This window comes from Cyrtonyx montezumae, unplaced genomic scaffold (genome assembly GCF_038088225.1).
Source record: "Cyrtonyx montezumae isolate F1298 unplaced genomic scaffold, pur_monq_1.0 scaffold_12, whole genome shotgun sequence".
In the NCBI taxonomy this organism is placed as follows: Eukaryota; Metazoa; Chordata; class Aves; order Galliformes; family Odontophoridae; genus Cyrtonyx; species Cyrtonyx montezumae.
Window position 1 is genome coordinate 6,188,888 of NW_027071848.1, and position 26,218 is coordinate 6,215,105.

Consider the following 26,218-nt stretch of genomic DNA (forward strand, 5'->3'; position numbering starts at 1 on the left):
GCTAGGTTTCAGTGCAAGAGCACAGTGCTATTATTAATTATAAAGCACTACCTATGTAAGAGCTGAGCCAGAAAGTATAATCTGTTTTAGCACGGAGCTAGCTACAAAACTAGCAGCTCATTATGCAGTAATGGAACCAATAGCTACCGGAGGAGATGTGAAACCACAAAGAACATTGTTGTGATTAGAAGACTCTATACCATATTTAAAAATCATTAGATACTAGATACTAAAACAAGAGTAAAATGATCACCATGTGGTCGTGGTTAACAGATGCAGCCGTGATTTCAGTCATGCTTTAAGCTAACAGCAAACAAACAAAAAAAGCCTGTAGTACAGGCAATACCTGATTGTTATGTGCTTATTATTAAACCCATGCGGGCAGTATTAGGAAAAATATGAATAATTAAAGAACTGATAGTTTTCTGCATACCTCTAGTTTATAGGAACAAGATGAAGGAGATCTAATGAGTAAATGATTTAGACTTAAAAAAAAAATAAAATTAAACCACTAGCTGGAATGTAGGCTCCCACCTCACATTTCAATTTTGGGTTCTCTCCTTTAGGCTACTTTGAGAATTCTCATCAGTAGAAATTAGTCCATCTCTGGCTCTTCCCTTCCCTCCTGAATTTCAAATTGGGCAGAGCCAGAGGCAAGAACTTCAGTGCAAAGTCCAGGCAGTAAGAAACATCCCTGCGGGGCTGTGCTGCTGCACTGCATCCAGCTGCACCATTCAGAGCAACTCCTGAGCAGAAACTGTCACGGCAAAGACCAAACTCACATTCACTAGTTACACATACAGCATGCCCAACCACCACCTCCTAGAGAAAACCTTGCCTCTGCCCACAGATACCTGCACTAATACCTGCAGATTCCTGTACAGAGCCTGAGCTGTGAGAAATTACTGAGATGTTTTTACTAAAATGAAAAATGCATGCATTGGAAAGCTCTATGCTGAATCAAATGCACTGTAATAAATACAGGTGAAGAGTGCTGTGAGAGATACTGAGCAACTGTACACCTGCACATGCTGCTGACACTACAGGCTTTGCTCCCAGGCTGCTGCTGAAGGTGAAGGGCCAGGTTTTCAGCAAGTGGAAAGGAATGCTGCTGTAGAAACATGCACTAGAATGAGGCCTATTTATGCTAGCCATGTGTCTGAGTCCATCTTAAATGTCCCTCTCTTGGCAAAATAAAAGAAAGAAGGTCAAGAGAAAATAAGAGGAAATTGGTTTGGCTACTGAACTGAGTAAGTAAAATGCTGCTACTCTGAATCAGAAAATTTAAAGTGCCCGTTTCAACCTCATGGCGACTATGAGAAGTCAGGAAAACAGTTGTGGTAATGAAAAGGGAAGAAGAGCTTACATTTGGATGTTGCAGAACATACTGAAAACACACTGCAGATCCTGCAACATTTCTATCTGTGCAGAAGATGCAAAGAGCCACAGTAACAAAAGCTTTTCTCCTACCCTGCTGCATAGCTGGCTGATCCTGCTTTCAGGGCCACCAATGGGAATGAACACACAAGAGTTCAGTGAGTCTGAACAACAAGCATGACTCCAGTAAAGGCAGTCAAAGGACTGCAGTCAACCAAAGACACTCTGCAGCTCCTAAGATTGGATTTTGGCCTGCTGCATTGTATATTAATCACTAAGAACATCCGAATGCTGTAAGTGTTTGACATTCAGGGCATGTAAGTGCCAAGTGAGTGCAACTTCCACACTGAGCCTGTGGTATAATAAAACATCATATCCTGTCTCCTCCTGTTAATCGCTTTTCTTGCTCCGTCTTTCTGGCTGCATAAATCAAAATTATTTTGCAAACTCACTGAATGCTGAATTGATGAAAGATACTGATTTTTCCAGCTACAGCTGCTTCCTTGCCAAGAGGCTGTGATATACATCATGGCTGAGACTGCCCAAAGGTGCAAGACTGTTGTGCTCCCTTTTCCTTAGGCTGATGTATATCCTTCCCCTAAATTCCATTCTCTCTTCCATTCGCAGTGGGAATATTTACACTCGTTACAGAGAATGTTTGAAATACAGAATCCCAGTTCTGTAATGCAAAAAACCTTTAATATGGAGTGTCTCCACTCCAAAGTCACAAGGTCTGTATACCAACAAAAGCAGCAGTTCTTTGAAATGCCCAATGGTTTGTCATTTGGATTAACTTGGGGTTTCGTTTACTGATCCAACTTCAGAGGACCGAAGTAGAAGAACATTCCACAGACTGTTCTTCCACTGGCTTTTGAAGCAACTGCGTTTCTTCCCAGCACTGGTACATTTTAATTAACAGAAACAACTCCAAAGAATCACCACTGCCACAAACACTTTGTGAGCGCATTTGGCTTTGAGTATAAGCACTTCATATTTGTTGGTATACTGCCACATCCATCATTTTCCAGAGTCTTAAATAATCATAAATAAAAACAAAAACAACTGTGCTACTCTTTGGTACATTTCTGTTTAAACCACAGTTGAACTTTAAAGTTGTACAAAGAAAAAATTGCACTTTTATCTTCTAGAGATTCTTGCAAGTTCAGCGGACTTTCAGCTGAAGGATTCTTTATTATACTCAAACCTTGTCCCATAAGGGTTGCTGCTGTTGCTCAGTTTATGAAGTATCTTAGACATCTTGCTTGGTCCACAGCAGAAAACTCCAATGGTCTTCCTGTTGAAAAAAAAAAAGAAAAAAGAAAGAAGTTACAACTTTGCTAATAAACAGTAACTTCTAACAATGGACAGAACTGGATTCTAAGTATCACTATATTATAAAAATGCCTGCTCCCTAGGTTATGCAAACCTCACATCAAACCCAGTTACATATTTTGACAGCAACAACTCTTGCAAAAATGTACCTCACCTCAACCTCAAGATACCAAGCAACAAATAACTTCTACATCCCACTCTCATTTTTTTTTCTACAATTTATCACTTTTTTGTTAACGTGTCTCACTGTAATGACTTCTTTTGTCTAACTTGTGATTTACCCTGGCAGGAGATTTAGTCACTAGTGATGATTTGCTACACTAGTGAAAGCAGAGCACTACTAACCCACGATTATTTCTGTCAGCAGCAGGATAATTTTACAGCATTCATTTCACAATAGCATGCAGACTTTCCTCCATTAGATGCATTGGAAAGCTTTGTGAAAAGCCAGACAAAGAATAAGACCCTTGCTCATCACCTGCAGCTATCAGGTCAGGTCCATTACTTAACCCAATTTTTAAACACCACTCGACTGACACCACCACTATGCTCTCTGGTCACCTGAAAAAAAACAGACTTGGAAGTCAGACTCATGGTCACACAGCATTTAAGGGCTCAAGGCAGTAGAACAGGGCATGTATACAACAGCAGGACTGATCCACTCATGGCATTCATCACCTCCCATTTTTAAAGATGAAGAAAAGAGTAAGGGTGGAGCAGGAAGAGATGACATAGTGCTGTCTCTTCTATATTATTAAAAAAAAATCTTCATCTTCCTGCTGGAATTTTGGCACTGCAGAGAAAATTTTTTAAGATTTACTGGGATGGAGAGAGAACACTGAAGGGAATGTGGCTCTAACTATTAAGATTTACAGCATTCACCAGGAGGCTGGAGACTTGAATTCTGCTCCTTGCCTGCAGGACTACTGTAGTATTTTGTCCAGTGACTAATATAAAATATCTTAGCACACAAGGACTCTCAAATGCACAGTTTAATGCTGCCTGCATATGTATTTGGTGAGAGAAGAAAATTAATATATAGAAAAAGAAATCTTGGATGCATAGTGCCAAGTGTATGTGCTTGACGTTAAGCAGCAGCCCATAAAGCACAGCTGTCCATGCTGTAAAACTGAACACAAACACTAGCACAGCACATCTGAGGACTCAGACATCAAAAAGCATCACAAAGTTGAGGAAGCATTTCTTTTCTGAAAGAGTGGTCAGGCACTGGAATGGCCTGCCTAAGGAGGTGGTTGAGGCACCATCCCTAGCGCTGTTCAAGAAGCGTTTAGATGAGGTGCTAAAGGACTTAATTTAGTAGTTGGGTAGAGATAGTGATAGGAGGATGGTTGGACTAGATGATCTTATAGGTCCCTTCCAACCTTATGAACTTATGAACTTATAAAGTTACAGAGGTAAAAGCAACTGTGTCATAGTGCAGGCACCTTACAATGCTCTCATAGTGAGCTATGGCAAAAATCAATATTTTTTTTGTTCTCATTCCTATGTATATCTACTGAACTCTCCTCTCTTGGCAGTACTTCTTTTAATGGCAAAGAATGTTGCACTGGTGGCTGGATTTGCAGAAATAATGAGAATGCTACTCCTTGTTGTTCTCAAACAAAATTCCTCAGCACTAGCAGAATCTGAACATCCTCTGCTCTGTGCACAGAGGAAAAAAGGTTGTGCAAGCTGCCAGAAAGAATGTTTCCTACTGTGCATTTAACTGAATGAATGTTATTGTTTTCATTAGTCTAATTAGCATAGACAACTGCTGAATAAAACCCAGAATTCTTCTGCCTCTCTCCCTTTCATTTCACATATACACCTCCTAAGTGCAGACAGGTCTAAACAGCACACTCTGCAGTACACTCCATCCCAACAACTTCCTTCCAAAGTAAACAGAATTTCTGGACAATAAACAGGATCACAGAAAGGTAAAGTGATTTGACTTAAGCTAACACAAGAGATCTGTGGCTGACTCACACGGTCTCCAGAAACACTAAATCCTCTGCCCCATGTCCTGAGGGATTCCCAGGGATTGTCCCCTTGACCACTGTTCTGGGCATCGCTCCATGCACCATTTACCCCCAACAATTTACCCCCCACAGTGCCCTGCTTATGCCCACCACTTCTGTGTTTGCAGGGGAAATTGAAATACTTTGCTGTTTAAGAGATGACAGACTCAGACTTGAAATCTTCCAGTTTTAAATCCCACATTCACTCTTAGGGAGGGGTATCTCCATTACAGTACATGGGAAACGTATTGTGGTGCTCCATGCCTTCCTTACACCTTCTTACAGGTGCTCATTTTCTTTTCTAGGTCAGACTCCACCTCAAAAAATCTACGTGAACTAAGCAAAATTAAGAAGCACAGCAGCAATGGCATGGTGAAAGCTTTGCACTGAGGACACAACTGACCAGAAAGAAGTGCTGCTCTATCCTAAAAAAAAGAGCAAGAAAAATATGAGCATTAATTTATTACATAAAGTCCTAGAGCTCATCTTTGTGACTGCAGATGTTATACAAAATATCAACAGCAGATGGCATGTGTCTGCTCTGCTTACTTCAGAGGAAAGATTTAGGAACTTGATGCTGAGTTGACCAATGTCATGCTCTGAAGCTCTGGCAAAGCTCACACTTACAAATGCACTTTGACTGTCTGGGACTCAAACAGCAACAACAGTGACAATCCACAAACCACAAACCAATCAGATGGTTAAACTGATGAGAGGTTTGCCAGCTGTGTGTTTATTTATGCACAGCTTTTACTAAAATCACAAATAAAAAAATGGAAACTATCTTGCCTTCTTGGCTGCCCATAAACAAGCCCAAGGGGATGATTGTAAATACATGTGAACATCTGAACACTGGCACCCAATGCTGGAAAATACTTGGTTGGCCAGCACTGTTTTTTTTGGTATCCATACTGCAGCAGGGTTTTTTAGAAGGAATAACAGGAACTGAAATGAAGTTAGCAGGAGAGTAGGAAATTGGAAGACTTAGACTAGAGAGAAAAATGGAAGTGTCCGTCTTATTCAGGGAAAGAGAGAACATTCATCTATAATATCTGAATATCTGTGTGACACTGAGTTAGTTATGGGTCATTCTATCTATCATCTAGATATCATGTCAGCATATGGGTAACTACATCTATGGAGAACTGCCTGTGTTTATAGATTGTGGTAAAGGGATAACAGACAGTGAGAAAGCCTACATCTCAGCCAGCTGCAGTATGACCAAAATAGGCAGAACATTATTTGGGAAATGAAAGATACCTTGCTTGGAAATGATGGCACAATTCAAAGACCTGACATGAAAATGCAGAGGAAATGGCACTTGAAGGTCTAATTAGGTATAATGCCATAGAAAGCACAGAAGAAAAAGCAAGTAGAACTATCACTAATAGCTTCATCCATATTATGTACAATTGCAGCTGTGAAAGGAAGTGGCAGAAGCGTCACCATGTACACTCTCCTCTTATAAAACTGGGTTTGCACTGTTAAACAAAAATGATATTAGAATGTACCAGGAAAGGGTAACAGTCCTCTATACAGGAGCCTGAGACAAAGCCCATTTGCTTTTCTGCCTTCTCCATTTAACTCTTTACTACAAAACCCCACTGAAGTGCTATTTGCCTGCTCTGCAGCATCCTGGGCAAGGGACCCTTTCTACAACATCCTTCCTTTATGATGTGAATCCAAGACATGCACCAGCAGCACCTTATTCACTGCCAACTGTGTAACATACAGGCGCTCAGTATTATTCAAGATACACAGCTAAATATTCCCTACTCATATTTCAGCTCCAGAAGAATCAATAAGCCATGGGCAACAGGTCAGAAGTGAAACAGAAGACAAAATCTTTTTGGCAGGAGTGAATGAGAATGGGAAAGTACCTCTCACTCTAGTGCACCCAGACTTCCTTTGAGAGCTACTAAGGTAGCCTGCTTCTACCCTATTGACTTCAACAGAAGTAGAATAGGGAAAACTCATACAATCTTTTCTTCCACACCAGATTTTGAGGGAAAAAAACTGTCAGTAGAAGGTAACATAACCAATCAATAAGGCTGTATCTGGAAAATATCTTCCGTGGTTTAAATGCATACATTTTCTGGTTTACAATTGTCTAGTTTCAGACTGTACTATGTTTGCCTAGAACAGTAAAAAGGAATTTCTGGCACTTTTTTATTCTTAACAAAGAATAAAGAAGTGCCAGAAATCTCCAAAGACAACATATCATCTGAAAAGAAACAATACAGGACAGTCAGATTCTTCCATGTGCAATTAATTTTTTTGAAATCCAGTGCAATCACAAGAATTATAGTAAAAATGAACAGACTATGTTGCAAGCAACATATTGCAGTGCATAAAAAATACACAAATCTCTGTGCAGTGAAATGGAAATCTATCAGTATTACTTTTTTGGGCCACTGAACACCCTACCTGCATGAAAACATGAATTATTCTGAGTTTTTCACAAATTCATAGAAATGTTTGGGTTGGAGGGGACCTTAAAGATCATCCAGTTACAATTGCCTTCCATGTACAGGGATATGTCCTACTAAACCAATATGCCCCAGCCCAACCCAAACTGGGCCCCAACAGCTCTGGGCAAAGAATATTCATAGCTTAGCTGGGCAATCTGTTTTAGTGCCTCACTATACCCTTACAGTGATGAATTTCTTCCTTATATCTACACTTATTGAGTGAAAACTGTTTGCTCTTTTCCTTTCACCTGTCCCTGACAAAGAGACCCTCCTTAGCTTTTCCATAGGCTCCTTCAGGTAGTGGAAGGCCACACTGAGGTCTCCCTGGAGTTTTCTACAGGTTGAACAAGCCCAGTTCCCTCCTATGTCGTATAGGAGAGGTACTCCAGCCTCTGAGTTTCTTCATGGCCCTCTTCTGGACTTGCTCTAACAGCTCCACTTCCTTCTTGTACTGTCCTGGATGCACTACTGCAGGTGGTGTCTCAAAAGGAAAGAGCAGAGGGGGACAAACACTTACCTGAACTGCTGCCCACATTATTTTACTGCAGCCCTTACTTACAGTCAGCTTTCTAGGCTGCAAGTGCACAGTGCAATGTCAGGCTGAGCCTTTCAGCTACCAGCACCCACAAGTCATCTTCCTCAGGGCTGCTTTCAATGCACCTTCTGCCCAGCTGGTCTTTGTACTTGGGACTGCCCTGACCCGTGTGTCAGTTTGTACAGGCTATATCTCACAGCAAAATACTAGCTAATTTTAACATTAGTACCTTGAACATTACACTCTAAGATAAAACTCAAAAACCATTTTCATACAACATAGCTGCAAAGACCTAATATCCCTATCCTTCAGACTGTGGTACCCTTCAAGAAGACTGGTACTCACCTCCTGTTATACTTTGCTATTTCATCAAAAAGGAGTTTCCACCGGGGTCGTCCCATCAAAAGCCTCGAGTTTAGGGCTTGATATTTTTCACCAATTATTTTCTGCAAGAAAAAAAAAAAATCCATACCTCCTGATTTGCAGACTGCCTCATATCAGCCAGGGCTCCCATTTCTGACATTCCCAACCTGCTATATCGATGAGGTGTATCAGACAGTTGTGATTAAAATTGGAGTTATTTTCGATACCTCTGCTCACTGCCGTTACAATGGGTCTCCTTGGTGCCTGCTATACATTGTTCCTCAAGCAGCTGCTCATTAATCTACTCATTATTTTTAAACCAATTTGTCTGAGTCATAAAACAATAACCACGCTCCTTTTATTCGTTCCCTCATTGGCCTTTAATGCTTAGCTGGAAGAAACACTGCTGATGCAAAAATCTTATTTCTGTCCGGAGTATTTTTTTTTACTTTGTACAAGTAACTATTAAGAAGACCAGTTCTGAAAAAATAACAAGGGAAATCTTAGATTTCTCCCTGAGAGTTGTTTGCCACTGCTTTGTGCTGCTTCAACAATAGAAAACAGCCAAAATCAGTCCCCAGATAGAACCCAAGCCATTCCAGCAGTGCTAGCTCACCATCACTTCTATAAACTCAAATGCCCTTCCACTGCAGGGCATTACCTCTCCTTAGTTTTGTGAGCTACTACAATAGGAATGCAGAGGGGAAATACATCTTCTCTAGGCTCCCATATTCCCTCCACTCCTGAATGATCTGAAACATGGCTCACACCAATGCAAACATAGTCTGGGCCAACTGATCCTCCAGTGGCCTTTTATATTCAAGAGGCATTTGCTGAAGGATAGAACTGACTCCCTGTTGTCACACTGGCTTACTACTCCTGAGCAAAGGGAGCATGAAACAAAACTGCCCTGATTTTGGTAGCAGACAGTACTTGGACTGACATCAGTGAACACATAAGCTGTAAGACAATGGAGAGCTGAGTTTAACACCCCCTTGAGAAATCATGAGCGGCATTATAGTTCATGCCAGCTTTATTCAATAGCCACAGAATAAAAGTGACTTTAAAGAAAGACTTAAAACAAAGTTGATTTAAATAATAAATTCAGAATCTGCTTCAAAAACTGTATCTGAAAACTTACTTTGAATTGCCTGTTATTACAATTTTGCTGTGTCTTTGCCAAGCAATCCTGATCAAGTTTAAATCTTAATCTAATTGCATACCAGGTTCACAATTAGGTTATTTTCAAGCACTCTATTCATGATGACATACATTATCCAGGCATTATATCTGTGAAGCACTGTTCATAAGTGCAGTAGCTATCACATTATTTAAGCTATTGGAAAGCAACCCTGCTGGAGCTGTAAATATTATGCTGCCTCCACCTGATACCAGGTAGATCAAAATTCTTTGGGCATTGTTTATCACTGCATTTCATGTTTTGCACTAATTGTCAGGCTCACTCCTGGGCCTGTGGCAGTGAAAGGTGAAGCTTTCAGATGCAGCACAGTAAAAAATCAATCTCAGGATTATGTGCTAAATAATGTAAAATGAAGATCATAAGCATAAAGAGCTATGGGGAGATTACAGGAGCTGAGGAATGAGCATGGTATTGTGGTTGATAGTATGACAATTGACAATTCAGTATAATTTCCAGCCTCATACATCAAAGAATATGTAACTTTTATATCTCAGGCAAAAACAATCAGAAGCTTTTAAAAGCAGCTAGCTTCTCTCAAAATATTTAGTTTAAAAGATGATTTGAGCTTCCAAGCTCCTACAACTATCCTGCTTTGATTCTTAGCCCAGCAATGATGCACATTTCCCAGCAAACCCTGCCAACTGTCTGGTCTGTGGCCTGGCCTGGAAGGACCTCTTTCCTAGAGAAGAAAGATATGGACTTCTGCCTACATATAATCAAGTTAAGACTACTACACTAGAGTCTCTTAATGCGGTGGAGAGGAACTTGCTCTCCTGCCCTACTAATGAATCAACCACCAGTGTTTATCTCCTCGTTTCCTGCTTTGGCCATCTGTAGTAACTCTCTTTTGCATGTGATTGACAGTTTGCATTGTCTGCTACCCCAAGGTCTAGTTTGGTTTACAAACAGTTTTTAGCCACATACCTGTAATCCATCTGTTTGACTGAGGTACAGCTGGATGTTTATGTAGTCTGGTCGATTCTCTTGCCAGAGCTGGGAGGATGATAAAAAGAGGTAGTGAAATAATATCCTCCCTTTTAATGTAAGTATAAAGTAACTTGTGACTACTATCGTTATAGATTCAAGTTTCAGCATCAGCAAAGTAAGTTTTGTAATGAACATGAGCTTGCACAGCACCCCTTTGTGCAGTTCAGAACGTTGCCCATCAGGCTGTGAACAAAATATTAGAAAGCTACACTGCTTTTAAAATGCAGTTGACATTGTAAAACCCCCTCCCTTCTCAATCCGTGCATGAACCATAAGGCAAAAGCCACTCAGACTCCCCAGCCTGGCACGTTCCTCCTCCATCTCATAAATTTCCCAGGTAATTATCCAGCAGTACTGTGCAATGAAACACCAGTGAGATATACTCAAACTGTTTCATGTAGCTTCAAGCACAAAGGAGTGTGGGTCAGGGAGCCCAGGTAAAGCTGGAGTTTGCTTGTTTTCTCCATAGCATGCCAGCTGTAGAGTGAACACACCTTGCATTTATTACATTATCAGTATCTATCCAAGCAACACCTATTACCTTGTAATGCAACATACAGAGCAAATCTGCAAACCAGCGGAAAGATTCGACGTCCCTGCACACCCAGATGAAGTAGAGTCTTCTCAGTTTATAGCATTTCCAGCCATCACTTGAAAATGAAATGTTTGGGGAATTAAAAATTATCACTCAAAAAGGGAATGTTAACTAAGATACTTTATATTCATTCGCAGAAACAGGAATTTTCATTAGAAGCCAACTGCAAAGCTGTTCTTCATTTTATGACACATCAGAGACTGAAATGATCAGCACAGTCTATCTAGATGATCCTGAGAATAATAAATCTCGAGCACATAACCAACACCCCTCACAGATTGTGTTTCTGCATTAGGAAGTTGTCAAGTATACAGACAACCTGGGCTGCAAATATAGATCAATGCAGCATCAGCAGCAGATTTTTATTCCGAAGCAAAGCAGACATTCTAAGTTGAAGTGTATTACGTCAATTGTTTATTAGGTTTATAAAGTGACCCCTAAGAGAAAAATATTGACAAATGCAATAACGTGAGGACTGAATTCTGCCATTGTTTGTGAAAGGCTGTGGTGTATTATAATGAATACTATAGCAGAATCACTAAGACCAATTCAGATTAGAGCTCCATTGTGCTAGGTAACTGTGAGATGTGCTACAGTCCTCCAAAAACACTGGTGGTAAAAGGTAGTCATGGACAGATCCTGATATTTTGTTTAGAAATACATAAATATTGTGTCAGATTTCTAATGCAAACAAAATGCAACTATAGCACAAAGGAAGTACTGGAACAAACTGGAAAAAAAATTAGAAATGAAAATAATCCTGATGATTAGTGAGTTTAAACCAAACAAAAATATCTAGGAAATCTTTTCTTAGCTAGCCAGTGCTGTTTGCTGTTGTGCTGATCACTGAAATTGCCAGTGAACAATTTGTTTCTATTTCCCCCATACAGATTTCCAGATAGAGAAGATCATAAGACTGGTGACTTCAAATACCAGTTCCAAGCTCAGTAAAAAGGCTTCATAACTCAACCCACCATATTATTAAGGTCGCTCACATACTCCATCAGGGTACTGTACTAACAGATGCACATAAATGATAGATCCAGCTACTGTCCTGCCTCCTCATGCCCTTCACTTACAGTATGAGCCTGAGAAGTGAGGATGGAGATATTCTTAGCTACATATAGGGGCTGAGAACTCATGTTTCATTTGACTCCCACCTTACAGAGAAATGAAAGTACATTAAGACTGGAGAGGAGTGTCTTTCAAGTTCTGCCTACAACTTTTGTAATTGTAAGCTGTTGATCTGTAGAGTAGGATTTGTTCCACCATCTTCTGACTACTTCTAAGGCAAGCCCTTACAAAGGGTCAGATCTGGTCAGATGTGACAAGATAACCACACACAACAGTGAGGAAAGTAAGTGCCTTTCACCATTAAAAAAAAAGAAAAAGGATAAAAGAGAAAAATATAAGGAATTTGTAAAGAATTACTATAGCTCAGTAACAGAACACCACTCTTGGTGATGAAACACTGCAGCTGGACTGCAAGATTTCAGGAAACAAGTCAAGCGTAAACTTAAAATCTCACATCAGATAAACACACTTGGGTCTAATTCCAGGAGGATATATTATATATTAAAGGTGAAATCTCTCATTGTAAACAGATCCAGATGTATACAGTACTTCTCGCTCGTTTCTAAATGCTACCACTGCCAATAACAGCAGTCATCATTTAAAGCTCCCATTGCAAGCCACCAGCTTTCTTTAATATAAGTCATGATTTAAAAAAAAATAGGGTGTAAGGTTCAAGAGTCAAGTGCAGGGAAGGGAAGGAATTAAACTGTGCTCACAGAACAGGAACATAATTGAGCAGGAAACAAATGACTTTCCTGCTCAACAGGGTTCTTATCTCCCCCTGGTCTGCATGTCCTTGACACAACAGGACTGGCCTCGCTGTTCTGCAGTGCTGGCATCCTAAGGCAGTTTGCATTTTCACACCTGCCAATTCCTTCTCAGCCAGGGCAAAGACAATAGGCAGCTCATCCAGGATTCTGGGGATTTGGTGCTGAAGTTTAAATACTGAGAATGAAAGCAGGCCGAGATTGTTTTTCTTCCGAAATCACAGAATTATTCCCCTGCATAATGTTACAGTGCACAAGAGGAAGATGGGCCATAAAGTCAGACTATGGGATGGGCTGCTTGGAAATCGATTTATGGCTTTAACCAGAAGCGTGGATTGCTAAAGGTTTGGATACTAATTTTCTATGGCAATATCTGCACGAGTTCTTAGGGCATGTAATAATGCAGTACCAGAGGCAACCATCTCATTACCTACTGTTGTCATATCATTATGATCTGTGACATTTCTACTAAACACTGTCAAGGAGAAACCATTCTGTGGAATGCAAAGCAGGCAGCTTACGCCTCTGGCCTGTAAACTTTAAGAAAAATTGTACCCAAGTCTCACATTTTTTCTCCCTTTAAGAGGATGTTCAATACACTGACAGGAAAAAAAAATGAAGGGGCCCAAAATGGACCCTCAGGGCTGCAACAACTGAAGCTGCAACAACTGGACTCAACTCTGAAACAGGTGAGATTGCTAATTTTCAGAAGTGCTCAACATTGGCAGGTCCAGCTCAGATCAAAGACAGAAAAACAGCGTGACATTTAAAACCAGGTTTTAATTTCACTTATGAGTTAGAATTGCACATTGGCATCTCCACCTTAGAACAAATGCTTCAGCTGTGTACTGTAAAGCCTTCCCAAAGTTATCCAGCCTTGTAAGACTTCAGGGAAGGACTGCTGCTTTGATTGGCTGTGGTGTGAAATAGGAGTTCTTAAGTGACTGAAGATGTAAGCCAACACTCCAGCAAAAAAATAAAAATTAAAAAAAAAATCAACAACAATCATAAAAAACAGGCCCACTTCATGCAGTGTAACATTTTGTGTTGCCATTGTGACACAGAAGCAAGAGATGAAAGGTTTGAAGAGAATTTCAAATGTTTTAATTTAATACAAAAGGCAAAAAATAAAGAAAAAGGCATACCTACATTTTTAAATTTTCAGATAGAGTAAAACATCCAAACATCTGAATTCAAGTCAAGTGCACTCCTTTAAAACCCTAAGGGTACACACTCACAAAATTCAAACAGAAGGTGAGAGTTTGAGAGTTGGCCAACACGTCCAGCTGAAAGACTGTCACAAACCATCGACTGAAAAAGAGACTCTATCACAGTCTATAGCTTCCTCTAAGCAGGTACTGGACAACAAATCTAGCTGAAGGGTCAGTGGTTATAGCAAGCATCAATCACAGGCTATCTTGTGTAAGGGTATAAATGCTATGCTATTGTTCAGTTGATGTGCATTAATGTCACAACTCTGCCAAACTCTGTCTTACATAACCTATGAGATTACTTACGCTCCCAGATACCTTTGTCCTTTGCCTCTCTTCAAGGAAACATTCACTTGTGCTAAGCTAAGTTTTGAAGTGCTCTGAGAACCCTTCTGCCATGCACATTTACTAAGGTAAAATGGAGGGTAAGGGAGAAGAAATGGCTTTACAAAGCTTAAAATGACTTACAGCAGAGCGTTGAGTACTGATGCAAATGGTGTAACTCCAATGCCACCAGCCACGCAGAGGCTGACCTCATAGTTCAAGGATTCCTCAAAGGGACTACCAAAAGGTCCATCCACATACAGTCTGCAAGAAAAGCAAAAAGAACACTTTTAAAGAAAGCTGCTAAAGTCAAAGGAGAGAGGGAAGAAGAAGTAGGCTGGAATTAAAACTCTGCAAAGAATTTGTTTCATTTTTTTATTACTCTGGGGATGCAAAATAGGAAAAGCTTTTTCCTGGAAAGCTCTGTGTGAATGAGGACTGTGGAGAAAAACCGATGTGCAGGTGGTACAAAAAATTATGTCAGATAAAATTTCTTGCCATGATTTCCATGATTAGACAAGCCTGCTTTAATTAAACTGGTGGAGATGACTAAATTATTACTGCCCTCTCTACCTTTTATGTCTGGTACTAGAGGACAAAGAAAGCGCTGCATTGGGAACAATACCAAGTTGGCGGGTCATAGGCAGGAAGACAAAGAATTTTGCTAACCTTGTCTAGAATGTTCATCTCTTGAACATCAGAAACAACTGAGATGGACAAAGGGATATGAAAATGTGTTTTTCTTGGCTTCTTTTTATACTTTTCAAGGGCTTCCAGGGAACAAGGAAGAGGAGACATATATCCATCCTGCAGCATTCAAGAGTAATGAATTAATATCTGCCTAATCCTTCACTTCATGAATAGACTGCTGAGAATGCTATCTACCCCAAACATATAACAGATATGAAGAGGGGAAAAAAAAACACTTGAGCTGCACACTTTCAACTCATGCCCTTCATTTTTACACTTTAATTGTTTTTTAAAAATACTTAGGAGACTGAGTCCCATCTCCAACCCATTTTGAGTATTTCAAAGACTGCTGAAAAGTCAGCCAACTGTAATTTTAAAATGAGCCTTTATACATCTCAGCTTCAGTTTCCAAATCATTACTATACTGCTGAAGTCTCAGCAAGGTCGCCCATAATCAAAACGTATGACTGTCATTTTTCTAATAGAATCATCACAGAATCATGGAATCATTACAGACCACTGAATGGATTGAGTTGAAAGGGCCCTTAAAGATCAGCTAGTTCCAACCCCCATGCCATAGGGAAGGTTGGTGTTCAGCAGCGCAGTGACTCACAGTTAGGATGACCAAGATCAATCTTTGGTATGATTCCAGAAAAAAGCTCCAACTCACATATTTTTATATACATACATACAATTAGAATGATGCAACAAGGCCAGCATACTGCACATCTGATAAATGGGCACAAACTTCTTCTTCATACAATCAGCCAGAGAATTAATATCTAAGGAGATGCCTCTTTTCCCCAGAAATGTTTTCCAAGTCCTATCTGTTTCCTTCCTATTGAGGGCTGGCTCTTAGCTGCAACTTACCATCATACAGTCTGATTCTCTTTCTTTTAGCTTTGTGGTTTGATCCTTGGCCTCTTACCAGTCAAGACAATATCTTGTTTGAACAGCCAACACAATCCATTCAGGGAAATTTCTTCCAGACCTCTGCTTTTGTTGACATCTTGATGCTTCATTAGACTTCTTATTCTACAGTATCTTATCAGAAGATGTCTAAGTACCTACTTTCTGATGGATCTGGAGATAAAGGGTCTGATCCCTATCTATGCTCAGTCTTATAATCTCCTCCCTTAGCTCCAGGTGTTCTGAATGGAGAGAGAAGGAGAAGAAACCTGTCTAATCATACCTAATAGCAGAAGGCATCACAAGTGCCAGCAATAGTTACGGATTAGTAGGAATTCATAGCTCATAAATCTGCAATCTAAATATGCTTATTTTTATTTTGGTCTTTATATTCTGAAGTCACAGAATCACAGTTGTAGGGGTTGGAAGTCAGTACAGTATTCTACAAACGTAATCTCGAGAATCTAAAACTCCTTCAGTGCCAGGTTTGTTAGTACCAGCATGATGAGAACACTGGAAAAGCAGATTAATTCCTGAGTTAGTACAGATAAATTCATTTGCATAATGGGGCCAAGAAAAACTTAACTGGATGTGCACATACAATATAAACAGAATTTTAAGTGTCTTCTCATGAAATGATTCCTGTTAAATAAGACTTTATTTTCCATTTGCTTATCAAGGGTTTATTTTCCACAAATGAAATGGGACTGCTGCTGGAGGACAGCAGCAGCTTCTCTAAGAGATCTTCTCAATATTGCACTATCGTTTGACTTGAGGAGGAAAAATGGCATCTCTTATTTAAATAAGGAGCAGAGATAATGTAGGGAAATAGGTAAATAGTCTGACAGGAACTTGGTTCAGGAAAATTTTGTCTACAAAAGTAGTCTACAAATATACAAATGAGTCTCCAATGTGTGTCTGAATGGGGACGTAAACTGTGGATATCTGTGCTGGGCAAAAAGATAACACTCTGTGCTGAATTACCAAATACAGCAACTGAAGCCCACTGCCAATCCTGGCTTAATGATTATACATGTGTCCCTAACCAGATCCTGCTTAGCTAGTGAAATTTGGAGAATCACTCCTGAAAAGTACTAAGGGCAGAAGCACAGACTTGAGGGCAACTTCTTGCATTCTGCACACTAAGCACTAACTTTCATTGATTTCATACAGACTTAAAGACAATATTTTGGGAGAAAACAAGCAAACAAAGTAAAAGCAAATTAGCAAAGCACAATTTTCCCAGAAATGACAACTGATGTGACTAGGTCACAAATTTCATGAATGCTGTACAATGCACACAGCCCTGTTAGAGGACTATCCTAAGTATGTGTTCCTAAACTCACATGGGACTAAGAAACCCCTGAAAAGCCTGAGTGACATTGAATATCACTGAGGTGTTCATAAACTGAAACACACAAAATTGATATGGTCACTCTAAACCAGAACAACATGTGCTCTATTCCATGCCAGAAATTCAAGATAAAAGCCTCAATTAGACACATATTTTGTTCAGACTGATCCAGTTCGTGGCCAGTTAGCCAGGTCTGGCCTGTAAAATATTTCTATCATCTGCCCATTGCCTCTTTCGATGAGGAAGTGAGGAGCAGTTGTTTGGACAGCAAATGCAGTCAGAGAAGCCAAAGCCTCCTGCTGTGCCTGCATGTGGCCCAGTGCAGAAGAGCCAGAAGTCACTGCTTCCAATTGTGAGCATCAGTGAAAAAATCAGAAGAAGTATTGCTAATGTGTTAACTCACTTTACAAGCCTGCATGAGAAGACTGATTCGTAGACTCACAGAATGGCTTAGGTTGGAGGGGACCTTAAATATCACCTAGTTCCAACCTCCCTGCCATGGACAGGACTGCCAGCCACCACTTCAGGCTGCCCCAGATCCCATCCAATGTGGCCTAGAATGCCACCAGAGATGGGGTAACCACAGCTCCTCTGCACAACCTGCTACCTCACCAGTCTCTGCGTAAAAAAAAATCTTCCTAACATCTAACATAAATTTCCCTGTTCACTATACGAACAATTTATAACTAAAAGAAATGTGGCCCTGATGGCCTGATGGCCACGGTCAGATAGGAACTCAAGACAGAAGAAGAAATCTGATGCCATATAAAGCAGCAGAATGAAGAACAGAGCACAGATTCAGTCATGGGCTTCTGCAAAGATTACACAACTTGCATTTCCTGTCAACATGCTCTTCCTTTCATTTGGTAGAAATGCAAAGTTCCGAATAAAAGCTGTTCACTATTACAAATGAAATTTCAAAGCATTCAGTAAAATGTCGGACAAGCCAAGGGAGGTAAGATGACTTTTTGTTTCTTCAGTTGTATTCCTGATATATCACACTACTATATTATGGTCTCCCCCTAAGCTTTAATTTAATTAACATGAAGGAAGGGAAAGGAATTTTAGTAAAAGTTTAGCAATTCCCCTTCAGGCAAACTGATTCAAATAACAAGTTGTTCTTTCCACATGCATTCATTTCCAGACTGTAGAGTGCTTTCAGTTATTCTGGCACAATTTTTCAGCTCATGAAAGAGAAAAAAACCCTTCAAAACAGGATATATCACAAAAATTAGCTGAGCACCACACTGAAAAGATAGCTGGTGAACATACTCTCTATTTAAAGCACACTTAGTCACAGTATGGTTGTACAGAAATATCCCAGTAAGCACCAAGGCAGCTATTTTCCTTTTTTTCCAGTACAGGGCAATGCAATTGCTGTACCACGTGGCTGTCCCTAAACCAACAGACATGGTCTTGGCAAGATAGACAGCTATACTGCTTTTGTGACCCAAGCTATTCTCTTCCTTAAGGAACTGCACAGGGATATGTGGAGATGCCTGCCCACATCTGCTGACCTTGGACTTCAGTGCCATGCTCTGCCACAGGGTGTAGGTGCCCTGCGAAAAGTTCATTGCCTATACTGCACCTCATTGCTCAACTTTTACATTGCAGCTTAGGGAGCTACTGTGAGTTGTTGTCAGGGATTATTAAAGGAATAACAGGTGGATAGAAGACCTAAATGAAGAACTTGTAGGAAACATAATTAAAGTCTCAGCTTTTGGAAGTAGTAAAAAATGCCTGGATATTAAATACTGCATTAAGCAGAGAGTGAAGTCCTTGTATGACTTAAATTTATGGCAAAACTGTTACTAATGTCAAAAAGGTAAGGACTTCCCTCAGCAGCATGAGATTTGATATCCTTGGAGCAATATTCAGTTTATTGCTATTACCTAAGTGTAGATAAGTGTTCAAAAGTCTTCAAAAGAGTCAAAAGAGATATGAATAAGATAATGGACACAGGGTACGATGAGCTGTATATCCACTGACTACACTGACTCAGTTCAGAGATAGTTGTGCTCTGAACAGCAGCTGAAAGCCAAGCAGAACTAAAGTGATAGCAGAAACTTACCCTGAGCCAAAGCCTCAGCTAAGTGCTGCCATGATGGATTCAGACTGAGACGTCCAAGGAATCAGCTCCAATAGCTGAATCTGTCTCCTTCTGCTCTTCTACTGCAATTCCCCTCCCCTCCTATGCACCAGAGAGATGCCATCACCTCCCTCTGATAACACACAGCACCAGCCTCCACCCCCATGTGATAAATATTCAGACAAGTGCCTTTATGTTTCACCCACACTGCCCTCCGTGCTTGGGAGGGAACTTCTGTAAGCATATGCACAGCTATTTCATTATCTCCCTTCAAACACCTTATGAAGACTTCTTGCTTCTCTAATACCTAAAAAAACAATAAAACAGAAGTTTACAGCAGTGAGGCTGGCTTGCTGTGGCTTGCTGGCCACAGCTCAGTGATATTCCTGCCCAGTACTATTTTGTTGTTGCCCTGAATTCTGCTGTCTGTTTGCATCCATCTGTTATCTCCAGTTCAAGTTTGCATTGGCTTGGTCAGGGCAGCCTCTGCTGTGTGGCTGTTTGTATCTGGATGCATTCCTGATGGCTCTTCAGGGCACCATGGTAATACAGATGAATAATACTGGAAATTATCCAATTCTGAAACTTATATATGAGAAAATCTTTCATATGCTAGGCTTGTAGACTGCAAAGCAGATCACTGAAGTGTTTCAACATGCTTAGAGCCAAGGGTTCAATTTGCAGTTTTCAGTAAAAACCTAGATAAAACAAATTACATTACTTTTCAAACACACTACTATCAGTGATTTTCAACCATTTTCTGCAGCAAAAATCCTTTTGAAAAAATCTTTTGAAGTCAATATACGACACTTCATGTCATTATTTAAACTTCAACAAATAAAGCATACACTCTGACTTTATGCTTCCATAACGCTTACGATTACTGAGAGAATTTCAGTACCAATATCCTTTTAAAACTGAACAACCAGCACTGAACAAAATAAATTATCCTTGGTTTGAATGGATATCCAAAACTACAATGCCTTTCAGGGCTTCTAAGGGTAAGAAAATGTGACATCTGGCAAGTGAGACCAGAGATTCTCATGCGATCTTCTGACACTGTGAAGGATGATGTTTTCATTACAGAAAACAGCAGTCCCAAAGACAAGCAAGCTTCTAAAACCCAGTGTGTCCAATTAATTTTATATACTATTTTGCACAAGACTGCATATTATTATTTGAATTCAATTTCATTAGGCATCATCTTTATTAAACATCTTGAGTTTAATTTCTGATGGTTCGCATACATTGTTTTTCTTTTTAACTTCAGTATTTTTAAGTATGTATGGCTTTAAATTACAAAGATTCAACTGTCATTAGATTTTCTTCTCATAGTAACATGGCAATTCTTTTTTTCAGTAAGTTTCAGTAAAGCCACTGGATTTCAAACCTCTCAGTTTCATATATTTCTCCTTGGTTGGTTAAAACAAAACAACATCACCTGTTGTTCAGCTTATACCCCCAAGGCCCAAGGATGACTGAAGAATAATTTTATATTTGTACAGCACAGAAAAAGACAGTATGTTGAAGACAGAACGACTAAGGTAGGAAAATAGAAGAGCAAAGCAGACACCCACATTTAAAGGAACAAGGTTCCTTCTACAAACCTTGAATCAAGATTAATGGCTTGTGGAGACATACTGCAGGTTCAAGGAGACTCTCACTGGGGATGGAGCAAAATAGCAGTGAAAGTTGCTCAAATACCAATGTGGAGCTGGACATCTATCACAGGATGGGTGAGGAGAAAAAAGGAACTTGATAACGATCAATTAAAATTTCAAAAAAGCATAGAACAGAACTTTCACTGAAGGAAACAGAAAACAGACACACTAATACTGACATGCTTTCAAGTATAGCTCTCACTTCCTCAGGACTCCTATGGCAACCTGAAGACAAACTGAAGTTTAATACTTCCTCCCCTCAGATCAAGTTCTTTACCATCAAAACTAAATACAACTGTCTAAAAACTGCCCTGAAGTATTTACAGATATCCTGCATTTCTTACTGCTCATTGCTATCACAGAAGTATCCCTTTAGACTGTTCACTTTCCTCATTAAAAATGTCTATAAAGGCAGTATGGAAATTGCAATCAAGTACAATTATATATTCAAACAACTTTGTTCTCTCAAAGAAGTACATGTACTTTCTGTACCAAATTCTTGGTTCAATATTTTTAATTAATGTTACATTAATTCTCCTCCAAGGCAGCCTTTTTACTGTCATTTTTAAAAAATGTTTGCAAAAAGTATTCCTTTGATTAAAGATCACAATTGATTTAATTTTATTACAAGAAGAAATCCAATTTGCCACTTATCTCCTTAATAATGACAATAACTTTTGTGAGGTGCGTTCCCTCTTTGTAAATTGTCTCCTACCAATTCTATTCCAGCTAATGAAGTAAAATTAAAAGAAGACTATTTGTAGTGGCTGCACCACCCATTTTTAACTTGCCTTTTGAAAATTTGATTTGTTGTATCATTACGTGACAAGATGCTGCTTCAGATCAATAACCCCAACCAGGCTGAACGTGTTAACCAGGTTTCTCCACAACTCATTCGACGCCACCATTGCAGTTATCTGCCCACTTCATTGCAAAAAGTATCTTTGCTTTGAAGTAATTAACTTCAATATTTGACTTTTTGTCTGTTGTGACAGTTAGAGGAAGTTTTTTCTTGTCAACTGTTGGCTTTGGTAGCCACTTCGCAGATGCCATCTAGCAGAGAGCACAGGTCCTTCTCACAAGGAGTGATGACATTAGCACTAAGCCCTTTCTAAGCCCTTTTCCTCCCTCGGTAAATCGTGCTCCCCTCAGCCAGTGTTCAGGTATTTTCAAGTTGATATAAAAAAAAAAACCAACAACCACAAACAAAAGGAGAAGTAAACAAATATTTCCATTTGAGTTTAGGACTCAGGACAGCTTGACAGTATGTACAAGAGATGTAGTAAGCACTTATGAAAGCTGCTTTGCATTTACATATATATAAGGTGGGTATACTGTATCAAAGGTCAAAATACTTTCCATGACAGAGTAGACTGGGGGAAAAAGCACTGTAAGAGGACATCCACACTGCTGGTAGTCTTTCCCAGCCAAGCTCCAATGCACCCTAGGCCTGAGGAAAGAGAAGTTAGTTGACTGACAAATCCTAAGGATGACACGTGCAGAAACTCAACTCATAGAAAGGTAGATGCAGAAACAAAAGGTGAGAAGTAGCTGGCCAGAGTGCTGGAAGACAGAAGTGGCAAAAGATCAATCTGAAGACAATGCCAGGCAGATCCCAATCCATTCAAAAGAAGCCTATTTAGGCTCTCTGGACTGCAGTGAGTAGACATGATGAATTAAAAGTGATGGCAATAAGGAGAACAAAACAAAGAGGAATAAATCACATAACAAATTCTGCAGTCACAATGAAGCAGTCAGTCCTGGAATAAAATGGGATCATCAGTGTATAGTAAAGCTGAGCAGAAATACAATGCCCCCAAGAGAAAAACTGCCATGTGCTGCTGCTACCTTTTCTGTCTTTGAGCATACAGTGGGCAAGCAAAATAATTTAGTTCAGTCACAAGCCTATCTGTCCTCTGGAAAACTCCACTTGTAAGGAAGTCTCTCCCAGGTGCAATTCCTTTAAGGAAAGAAGCTCTCTGTGAGCCTCATATCCTAACCAGGACTTTACAGCGCCTATAGGAATAGGTCTCCTTCAGGGCAGCTGCAAAGAATCATAGAATGAGTTGGAAGGGACCTTGAAGATCATCCAGTTCCAACTCCCTGCTGTTATCAGGGATGAAGCATGAAGAGAATGATTACTGGATTGGGAGTATGTAAATCACCTCTGCTTGAACAGACACGCTTTCTGTCAGAAAGCCTACAAAGAAGTTTTCTAAATATCACTCTGACTGCCTAGAACTGAGGTCTGCAAGATTATGAGAAAGCAACTTCAAATGGCTTCCAGATGTTCAGTGATAGTCAGAGAAGCCCATTTCCTTAGATGGGCAGATTCATATCTGGAAAGTACTATAGAAAACTGGCAAAGCCAAACGGTAAGAAGGAACACCTGCTGAAAGCTAGAGTGAGCTACATGCAGACACAATAGAATATCAGATTAAGGATGAAATCACTGTTTGCAGAAGGAATTTCTGAAGTCAATATAAGCCTATAGATGAGACTATATAGACTCACAAGCAGAAGCTTATCAAGCTACTGGAGCATACACTGCGTTACATCACAGATGAGCTCAATCCAGCCCTGAACATCTTGAACTCTTCATTGTTCTTCTCTGAATAGGCTCCAACTTACTTTGAGTTCTGTGTTTAAAGTGAACATCCCATTACTGTCTGCCAATACTGTCTGTATTCCAATTTCAGTCCTGCCAAGGCTCTATGTAACGGCATCATTATTCATAGGTACTAGTGTCATCATTACTACCTTTCTAGACATACAAAGATGCATCTGTGCCACGCTCTGGTCTTTTGGCTTATTCAAAAACAAAGAATTTTTAATCCCTTTAAATGTGATATTTCTTCCTGCTCTTATCTTTCTGTGTACTGTAAGAGGTTACACGATAACAGAGGGAATCTTACAGTCAGCATTTCTATGAAATTCTATTAAAAAGCTGAAAGAGGAAAGGTGACTCCAAGCAGGATAGATGAGCAAGAAACTTTGCACAAGAAGGAGTGGGGGGACTGGTGTTTATACTCACATCAAATATAACATTTGTCTCGCTTTTTGTAAATATAGTGAGGGCTGTCAACTGCTATATGCGAAATGCTGCTATATGGCACAGTGATGAAATGGCAAGAGCAGAGGCAGGACACCACTGCAGAACACATCTGGCACAGATTCAGAGTCTAAGAGGAAGGTACCCCAGGGCTTTTGCTATAGGTCCAAGTGCAGTTTCTACTGATCAGGCACTGTGAAGTTGTTTTATGAATATACAGAGAAATCCCAGCATGTGTGACTGTTCTTGTCACTCGGGAGGGACAGAGAAAACCTGATTTGTGAGACTTCTTGCATAAAATCAGCATCCTGCAGCTCTGCGCCTATTAAGCTTCTCCCTGTCATGTTCTTTGTCATTGTAAAATTCAGATCACACAAATATGCCCCAGGTCTGACCTCAAATGCCAGTTTTGATGGGTCTGAGAGGAACAGAAGTACTCCTGCCTTTTAATACAATCTCCCTGATCCACTGTCATTTCCAGAATGTCATTCAATTCCTCAGCTACGCTCTTCATTTTGGTGTAACAAGGCAGCAAGACTTTCTCAGACTTCTACAGCCTTCATTTAATAGGTATCTGATTCATCTTACTTTACTTCAACACACCTCCTGAAATTTGCCAGATCACTCATAAACTTCAATCCATCTGCTCTGCACTATACTACCTTCCCTGTACCAATATCATCTGAGCATTTAATTAACTTGGTGTTTACAGTTTCTCACTTGTCATTCATTACTTAAGATATTAAAAACAACAAGTCCCAAGATGAATTGTTGCATATTTGATACCTCACTCCATTTTAAATTGTCAGTTTAAGAATTATTCACTGGTTTCTACCCGACAGTGATTGATTTTTTTTCTTTTTTTTTTTTCTCTCTTCATTTTAATATACTATGCAGCATTCTGCGCTATTTTGCTCAGAGAGGTGGTGGATGCCACATCCCTGGAGACATTCAAGGTCAGGCTGGACAGGGGTCTGAGCACATGATCTTGCTAAAGGTGTTCCGTTCATTGCAGGCGAGTTGGACTAGATGACCTTTAAAGGTCCCTTCCAACTCAAACGATTCTATGATTCTTATGTAGACAATAATTTGCTAAACTCTCAGTGAAAAGATAGTTTGGGTCAAGGACAAAAATGTAGCAAAAATGCTCCTGAATTCCACACAACTAGGGTTTTGTTCTGCAGCAAATAAAGACTATAGATTCTATTCATCCCATCTACTATTAACCATTTTTCTTGCTATGGTACTTACATTTGCAAGTAAACAGAGCAAGATATGGAAAGTACACAGCAGGTGAAATCCCAGTGCTGTAGGTTCTGAGTATCTACCAGTGTCATTTTTTGCAGAGCCCATTCTGTATCTAGCAGCTGATATCAGTGTTTAGGTGTTTCACATACCATTTACTTCCTTTTCTGCGTAAGGGCTTCCTAAAAAGTGGTAATTTTAACAAACTGTAAAGTAAAAACTGGGCTGGCAGGTGAATACTTTCTGGTTGTTGCTGTCTGAGATTCTGAAATTGCATTTATGTTTTTCCTAATGGCTGCACACACCAACCATTTGTTAAACCACCACATATTTAGTATTTCATCTGCTGCTGCTGCTCTATCTGTCGTGGAGTGGCTAAAGGTGCCAAATTAAAAATCACTGTTTCCCTTTCAGCAAGAACTTCACAAAAAAACACAAAGAGAAAGGATGAATGTGGTAGCTCAGGTGCTGTACTGGGACTCAAAGACCGCAGATGAAACCAGATCTCTGCCATACCTTCCCCAGGAGAACCTGGGCATGTCATTTTGACATTGTGTGACAGTATTTACTTTATACACAGGGATAATGTTGTACATTCCTCAAACACTGCAAAGAACTGCAATAATGACTTCATTAAAAGGTTGAGAGGCCTGGAGAAACATCTCTTACAGCTGTCATAAACCTCATCAATATATACATGACACTAATGAGTAAAAGAAAGGAAAGGGAGGGCAGCAATACAAGCAGGGCTGTTTCTAGAGTTTCCTTGTTCTACGGTTTCTTCTAGCTGATGGCTTTTATCTGCAGACCTCTCAGATACACAGCTTAAACTGATAGTTTCATATCAAATTGGAGAGCTCTTGGCAAGCCAAACATGAAAGAAAGGATAAAAATGACTTTAGATAAAAGCATCAGGCCTGTAATATCCTTGTGAATTCTGTTTCATCATTTTGGTTAACCTTA

The 26,218-nt window shown here is 39.9% G+C and overlaps 1 protein-coding gene across 3 annotated transcripts in view; it reads right to left on the reverse strand.

Annotated features, from left to right (window-relative positions):
• NOX4 (NADPH oxidase 4) overlaps positions 1-26,218 on the reverse strand; it is a 114,797-nt gene that overhangs the window by 14,289 nt on the left and 74,290 nt on the right. For 2 of the 3 annotated variants that reach the window (XR_010621835.1, XM_065729975.1), the window contains exons 14-18: positions 14,400-14,519; positions 10,826-10,934; positions 10,222-10,290; positions 8,079-8,179; positions 2,582-2,671 (exon numbers count right to left, since the gene is read on the reverse strand). Coding sequence is in view for 2 of the 3 variants with exons in the window: in XM_065729975.1 (XP_065586047.1) it covers positions 2,582-2,671; positions 8,079-8,179; positions 10,222-10,290; positions 10,826-10,934; positions 14,400-14,519 (489 nt within the window). In the remaining variant the exon portion in view is untranslated. Of the gene's footprint in view, positions 1-2,524; positions 2,672-8,078; positions 8,180-10,221; positions 10,291-10,825; positions 10,935-14,399; positions 14,520-26,218 lie in introns of those variants that run through there. The other variant, XM_065729977.1, reaches the window with a different exon arrangement.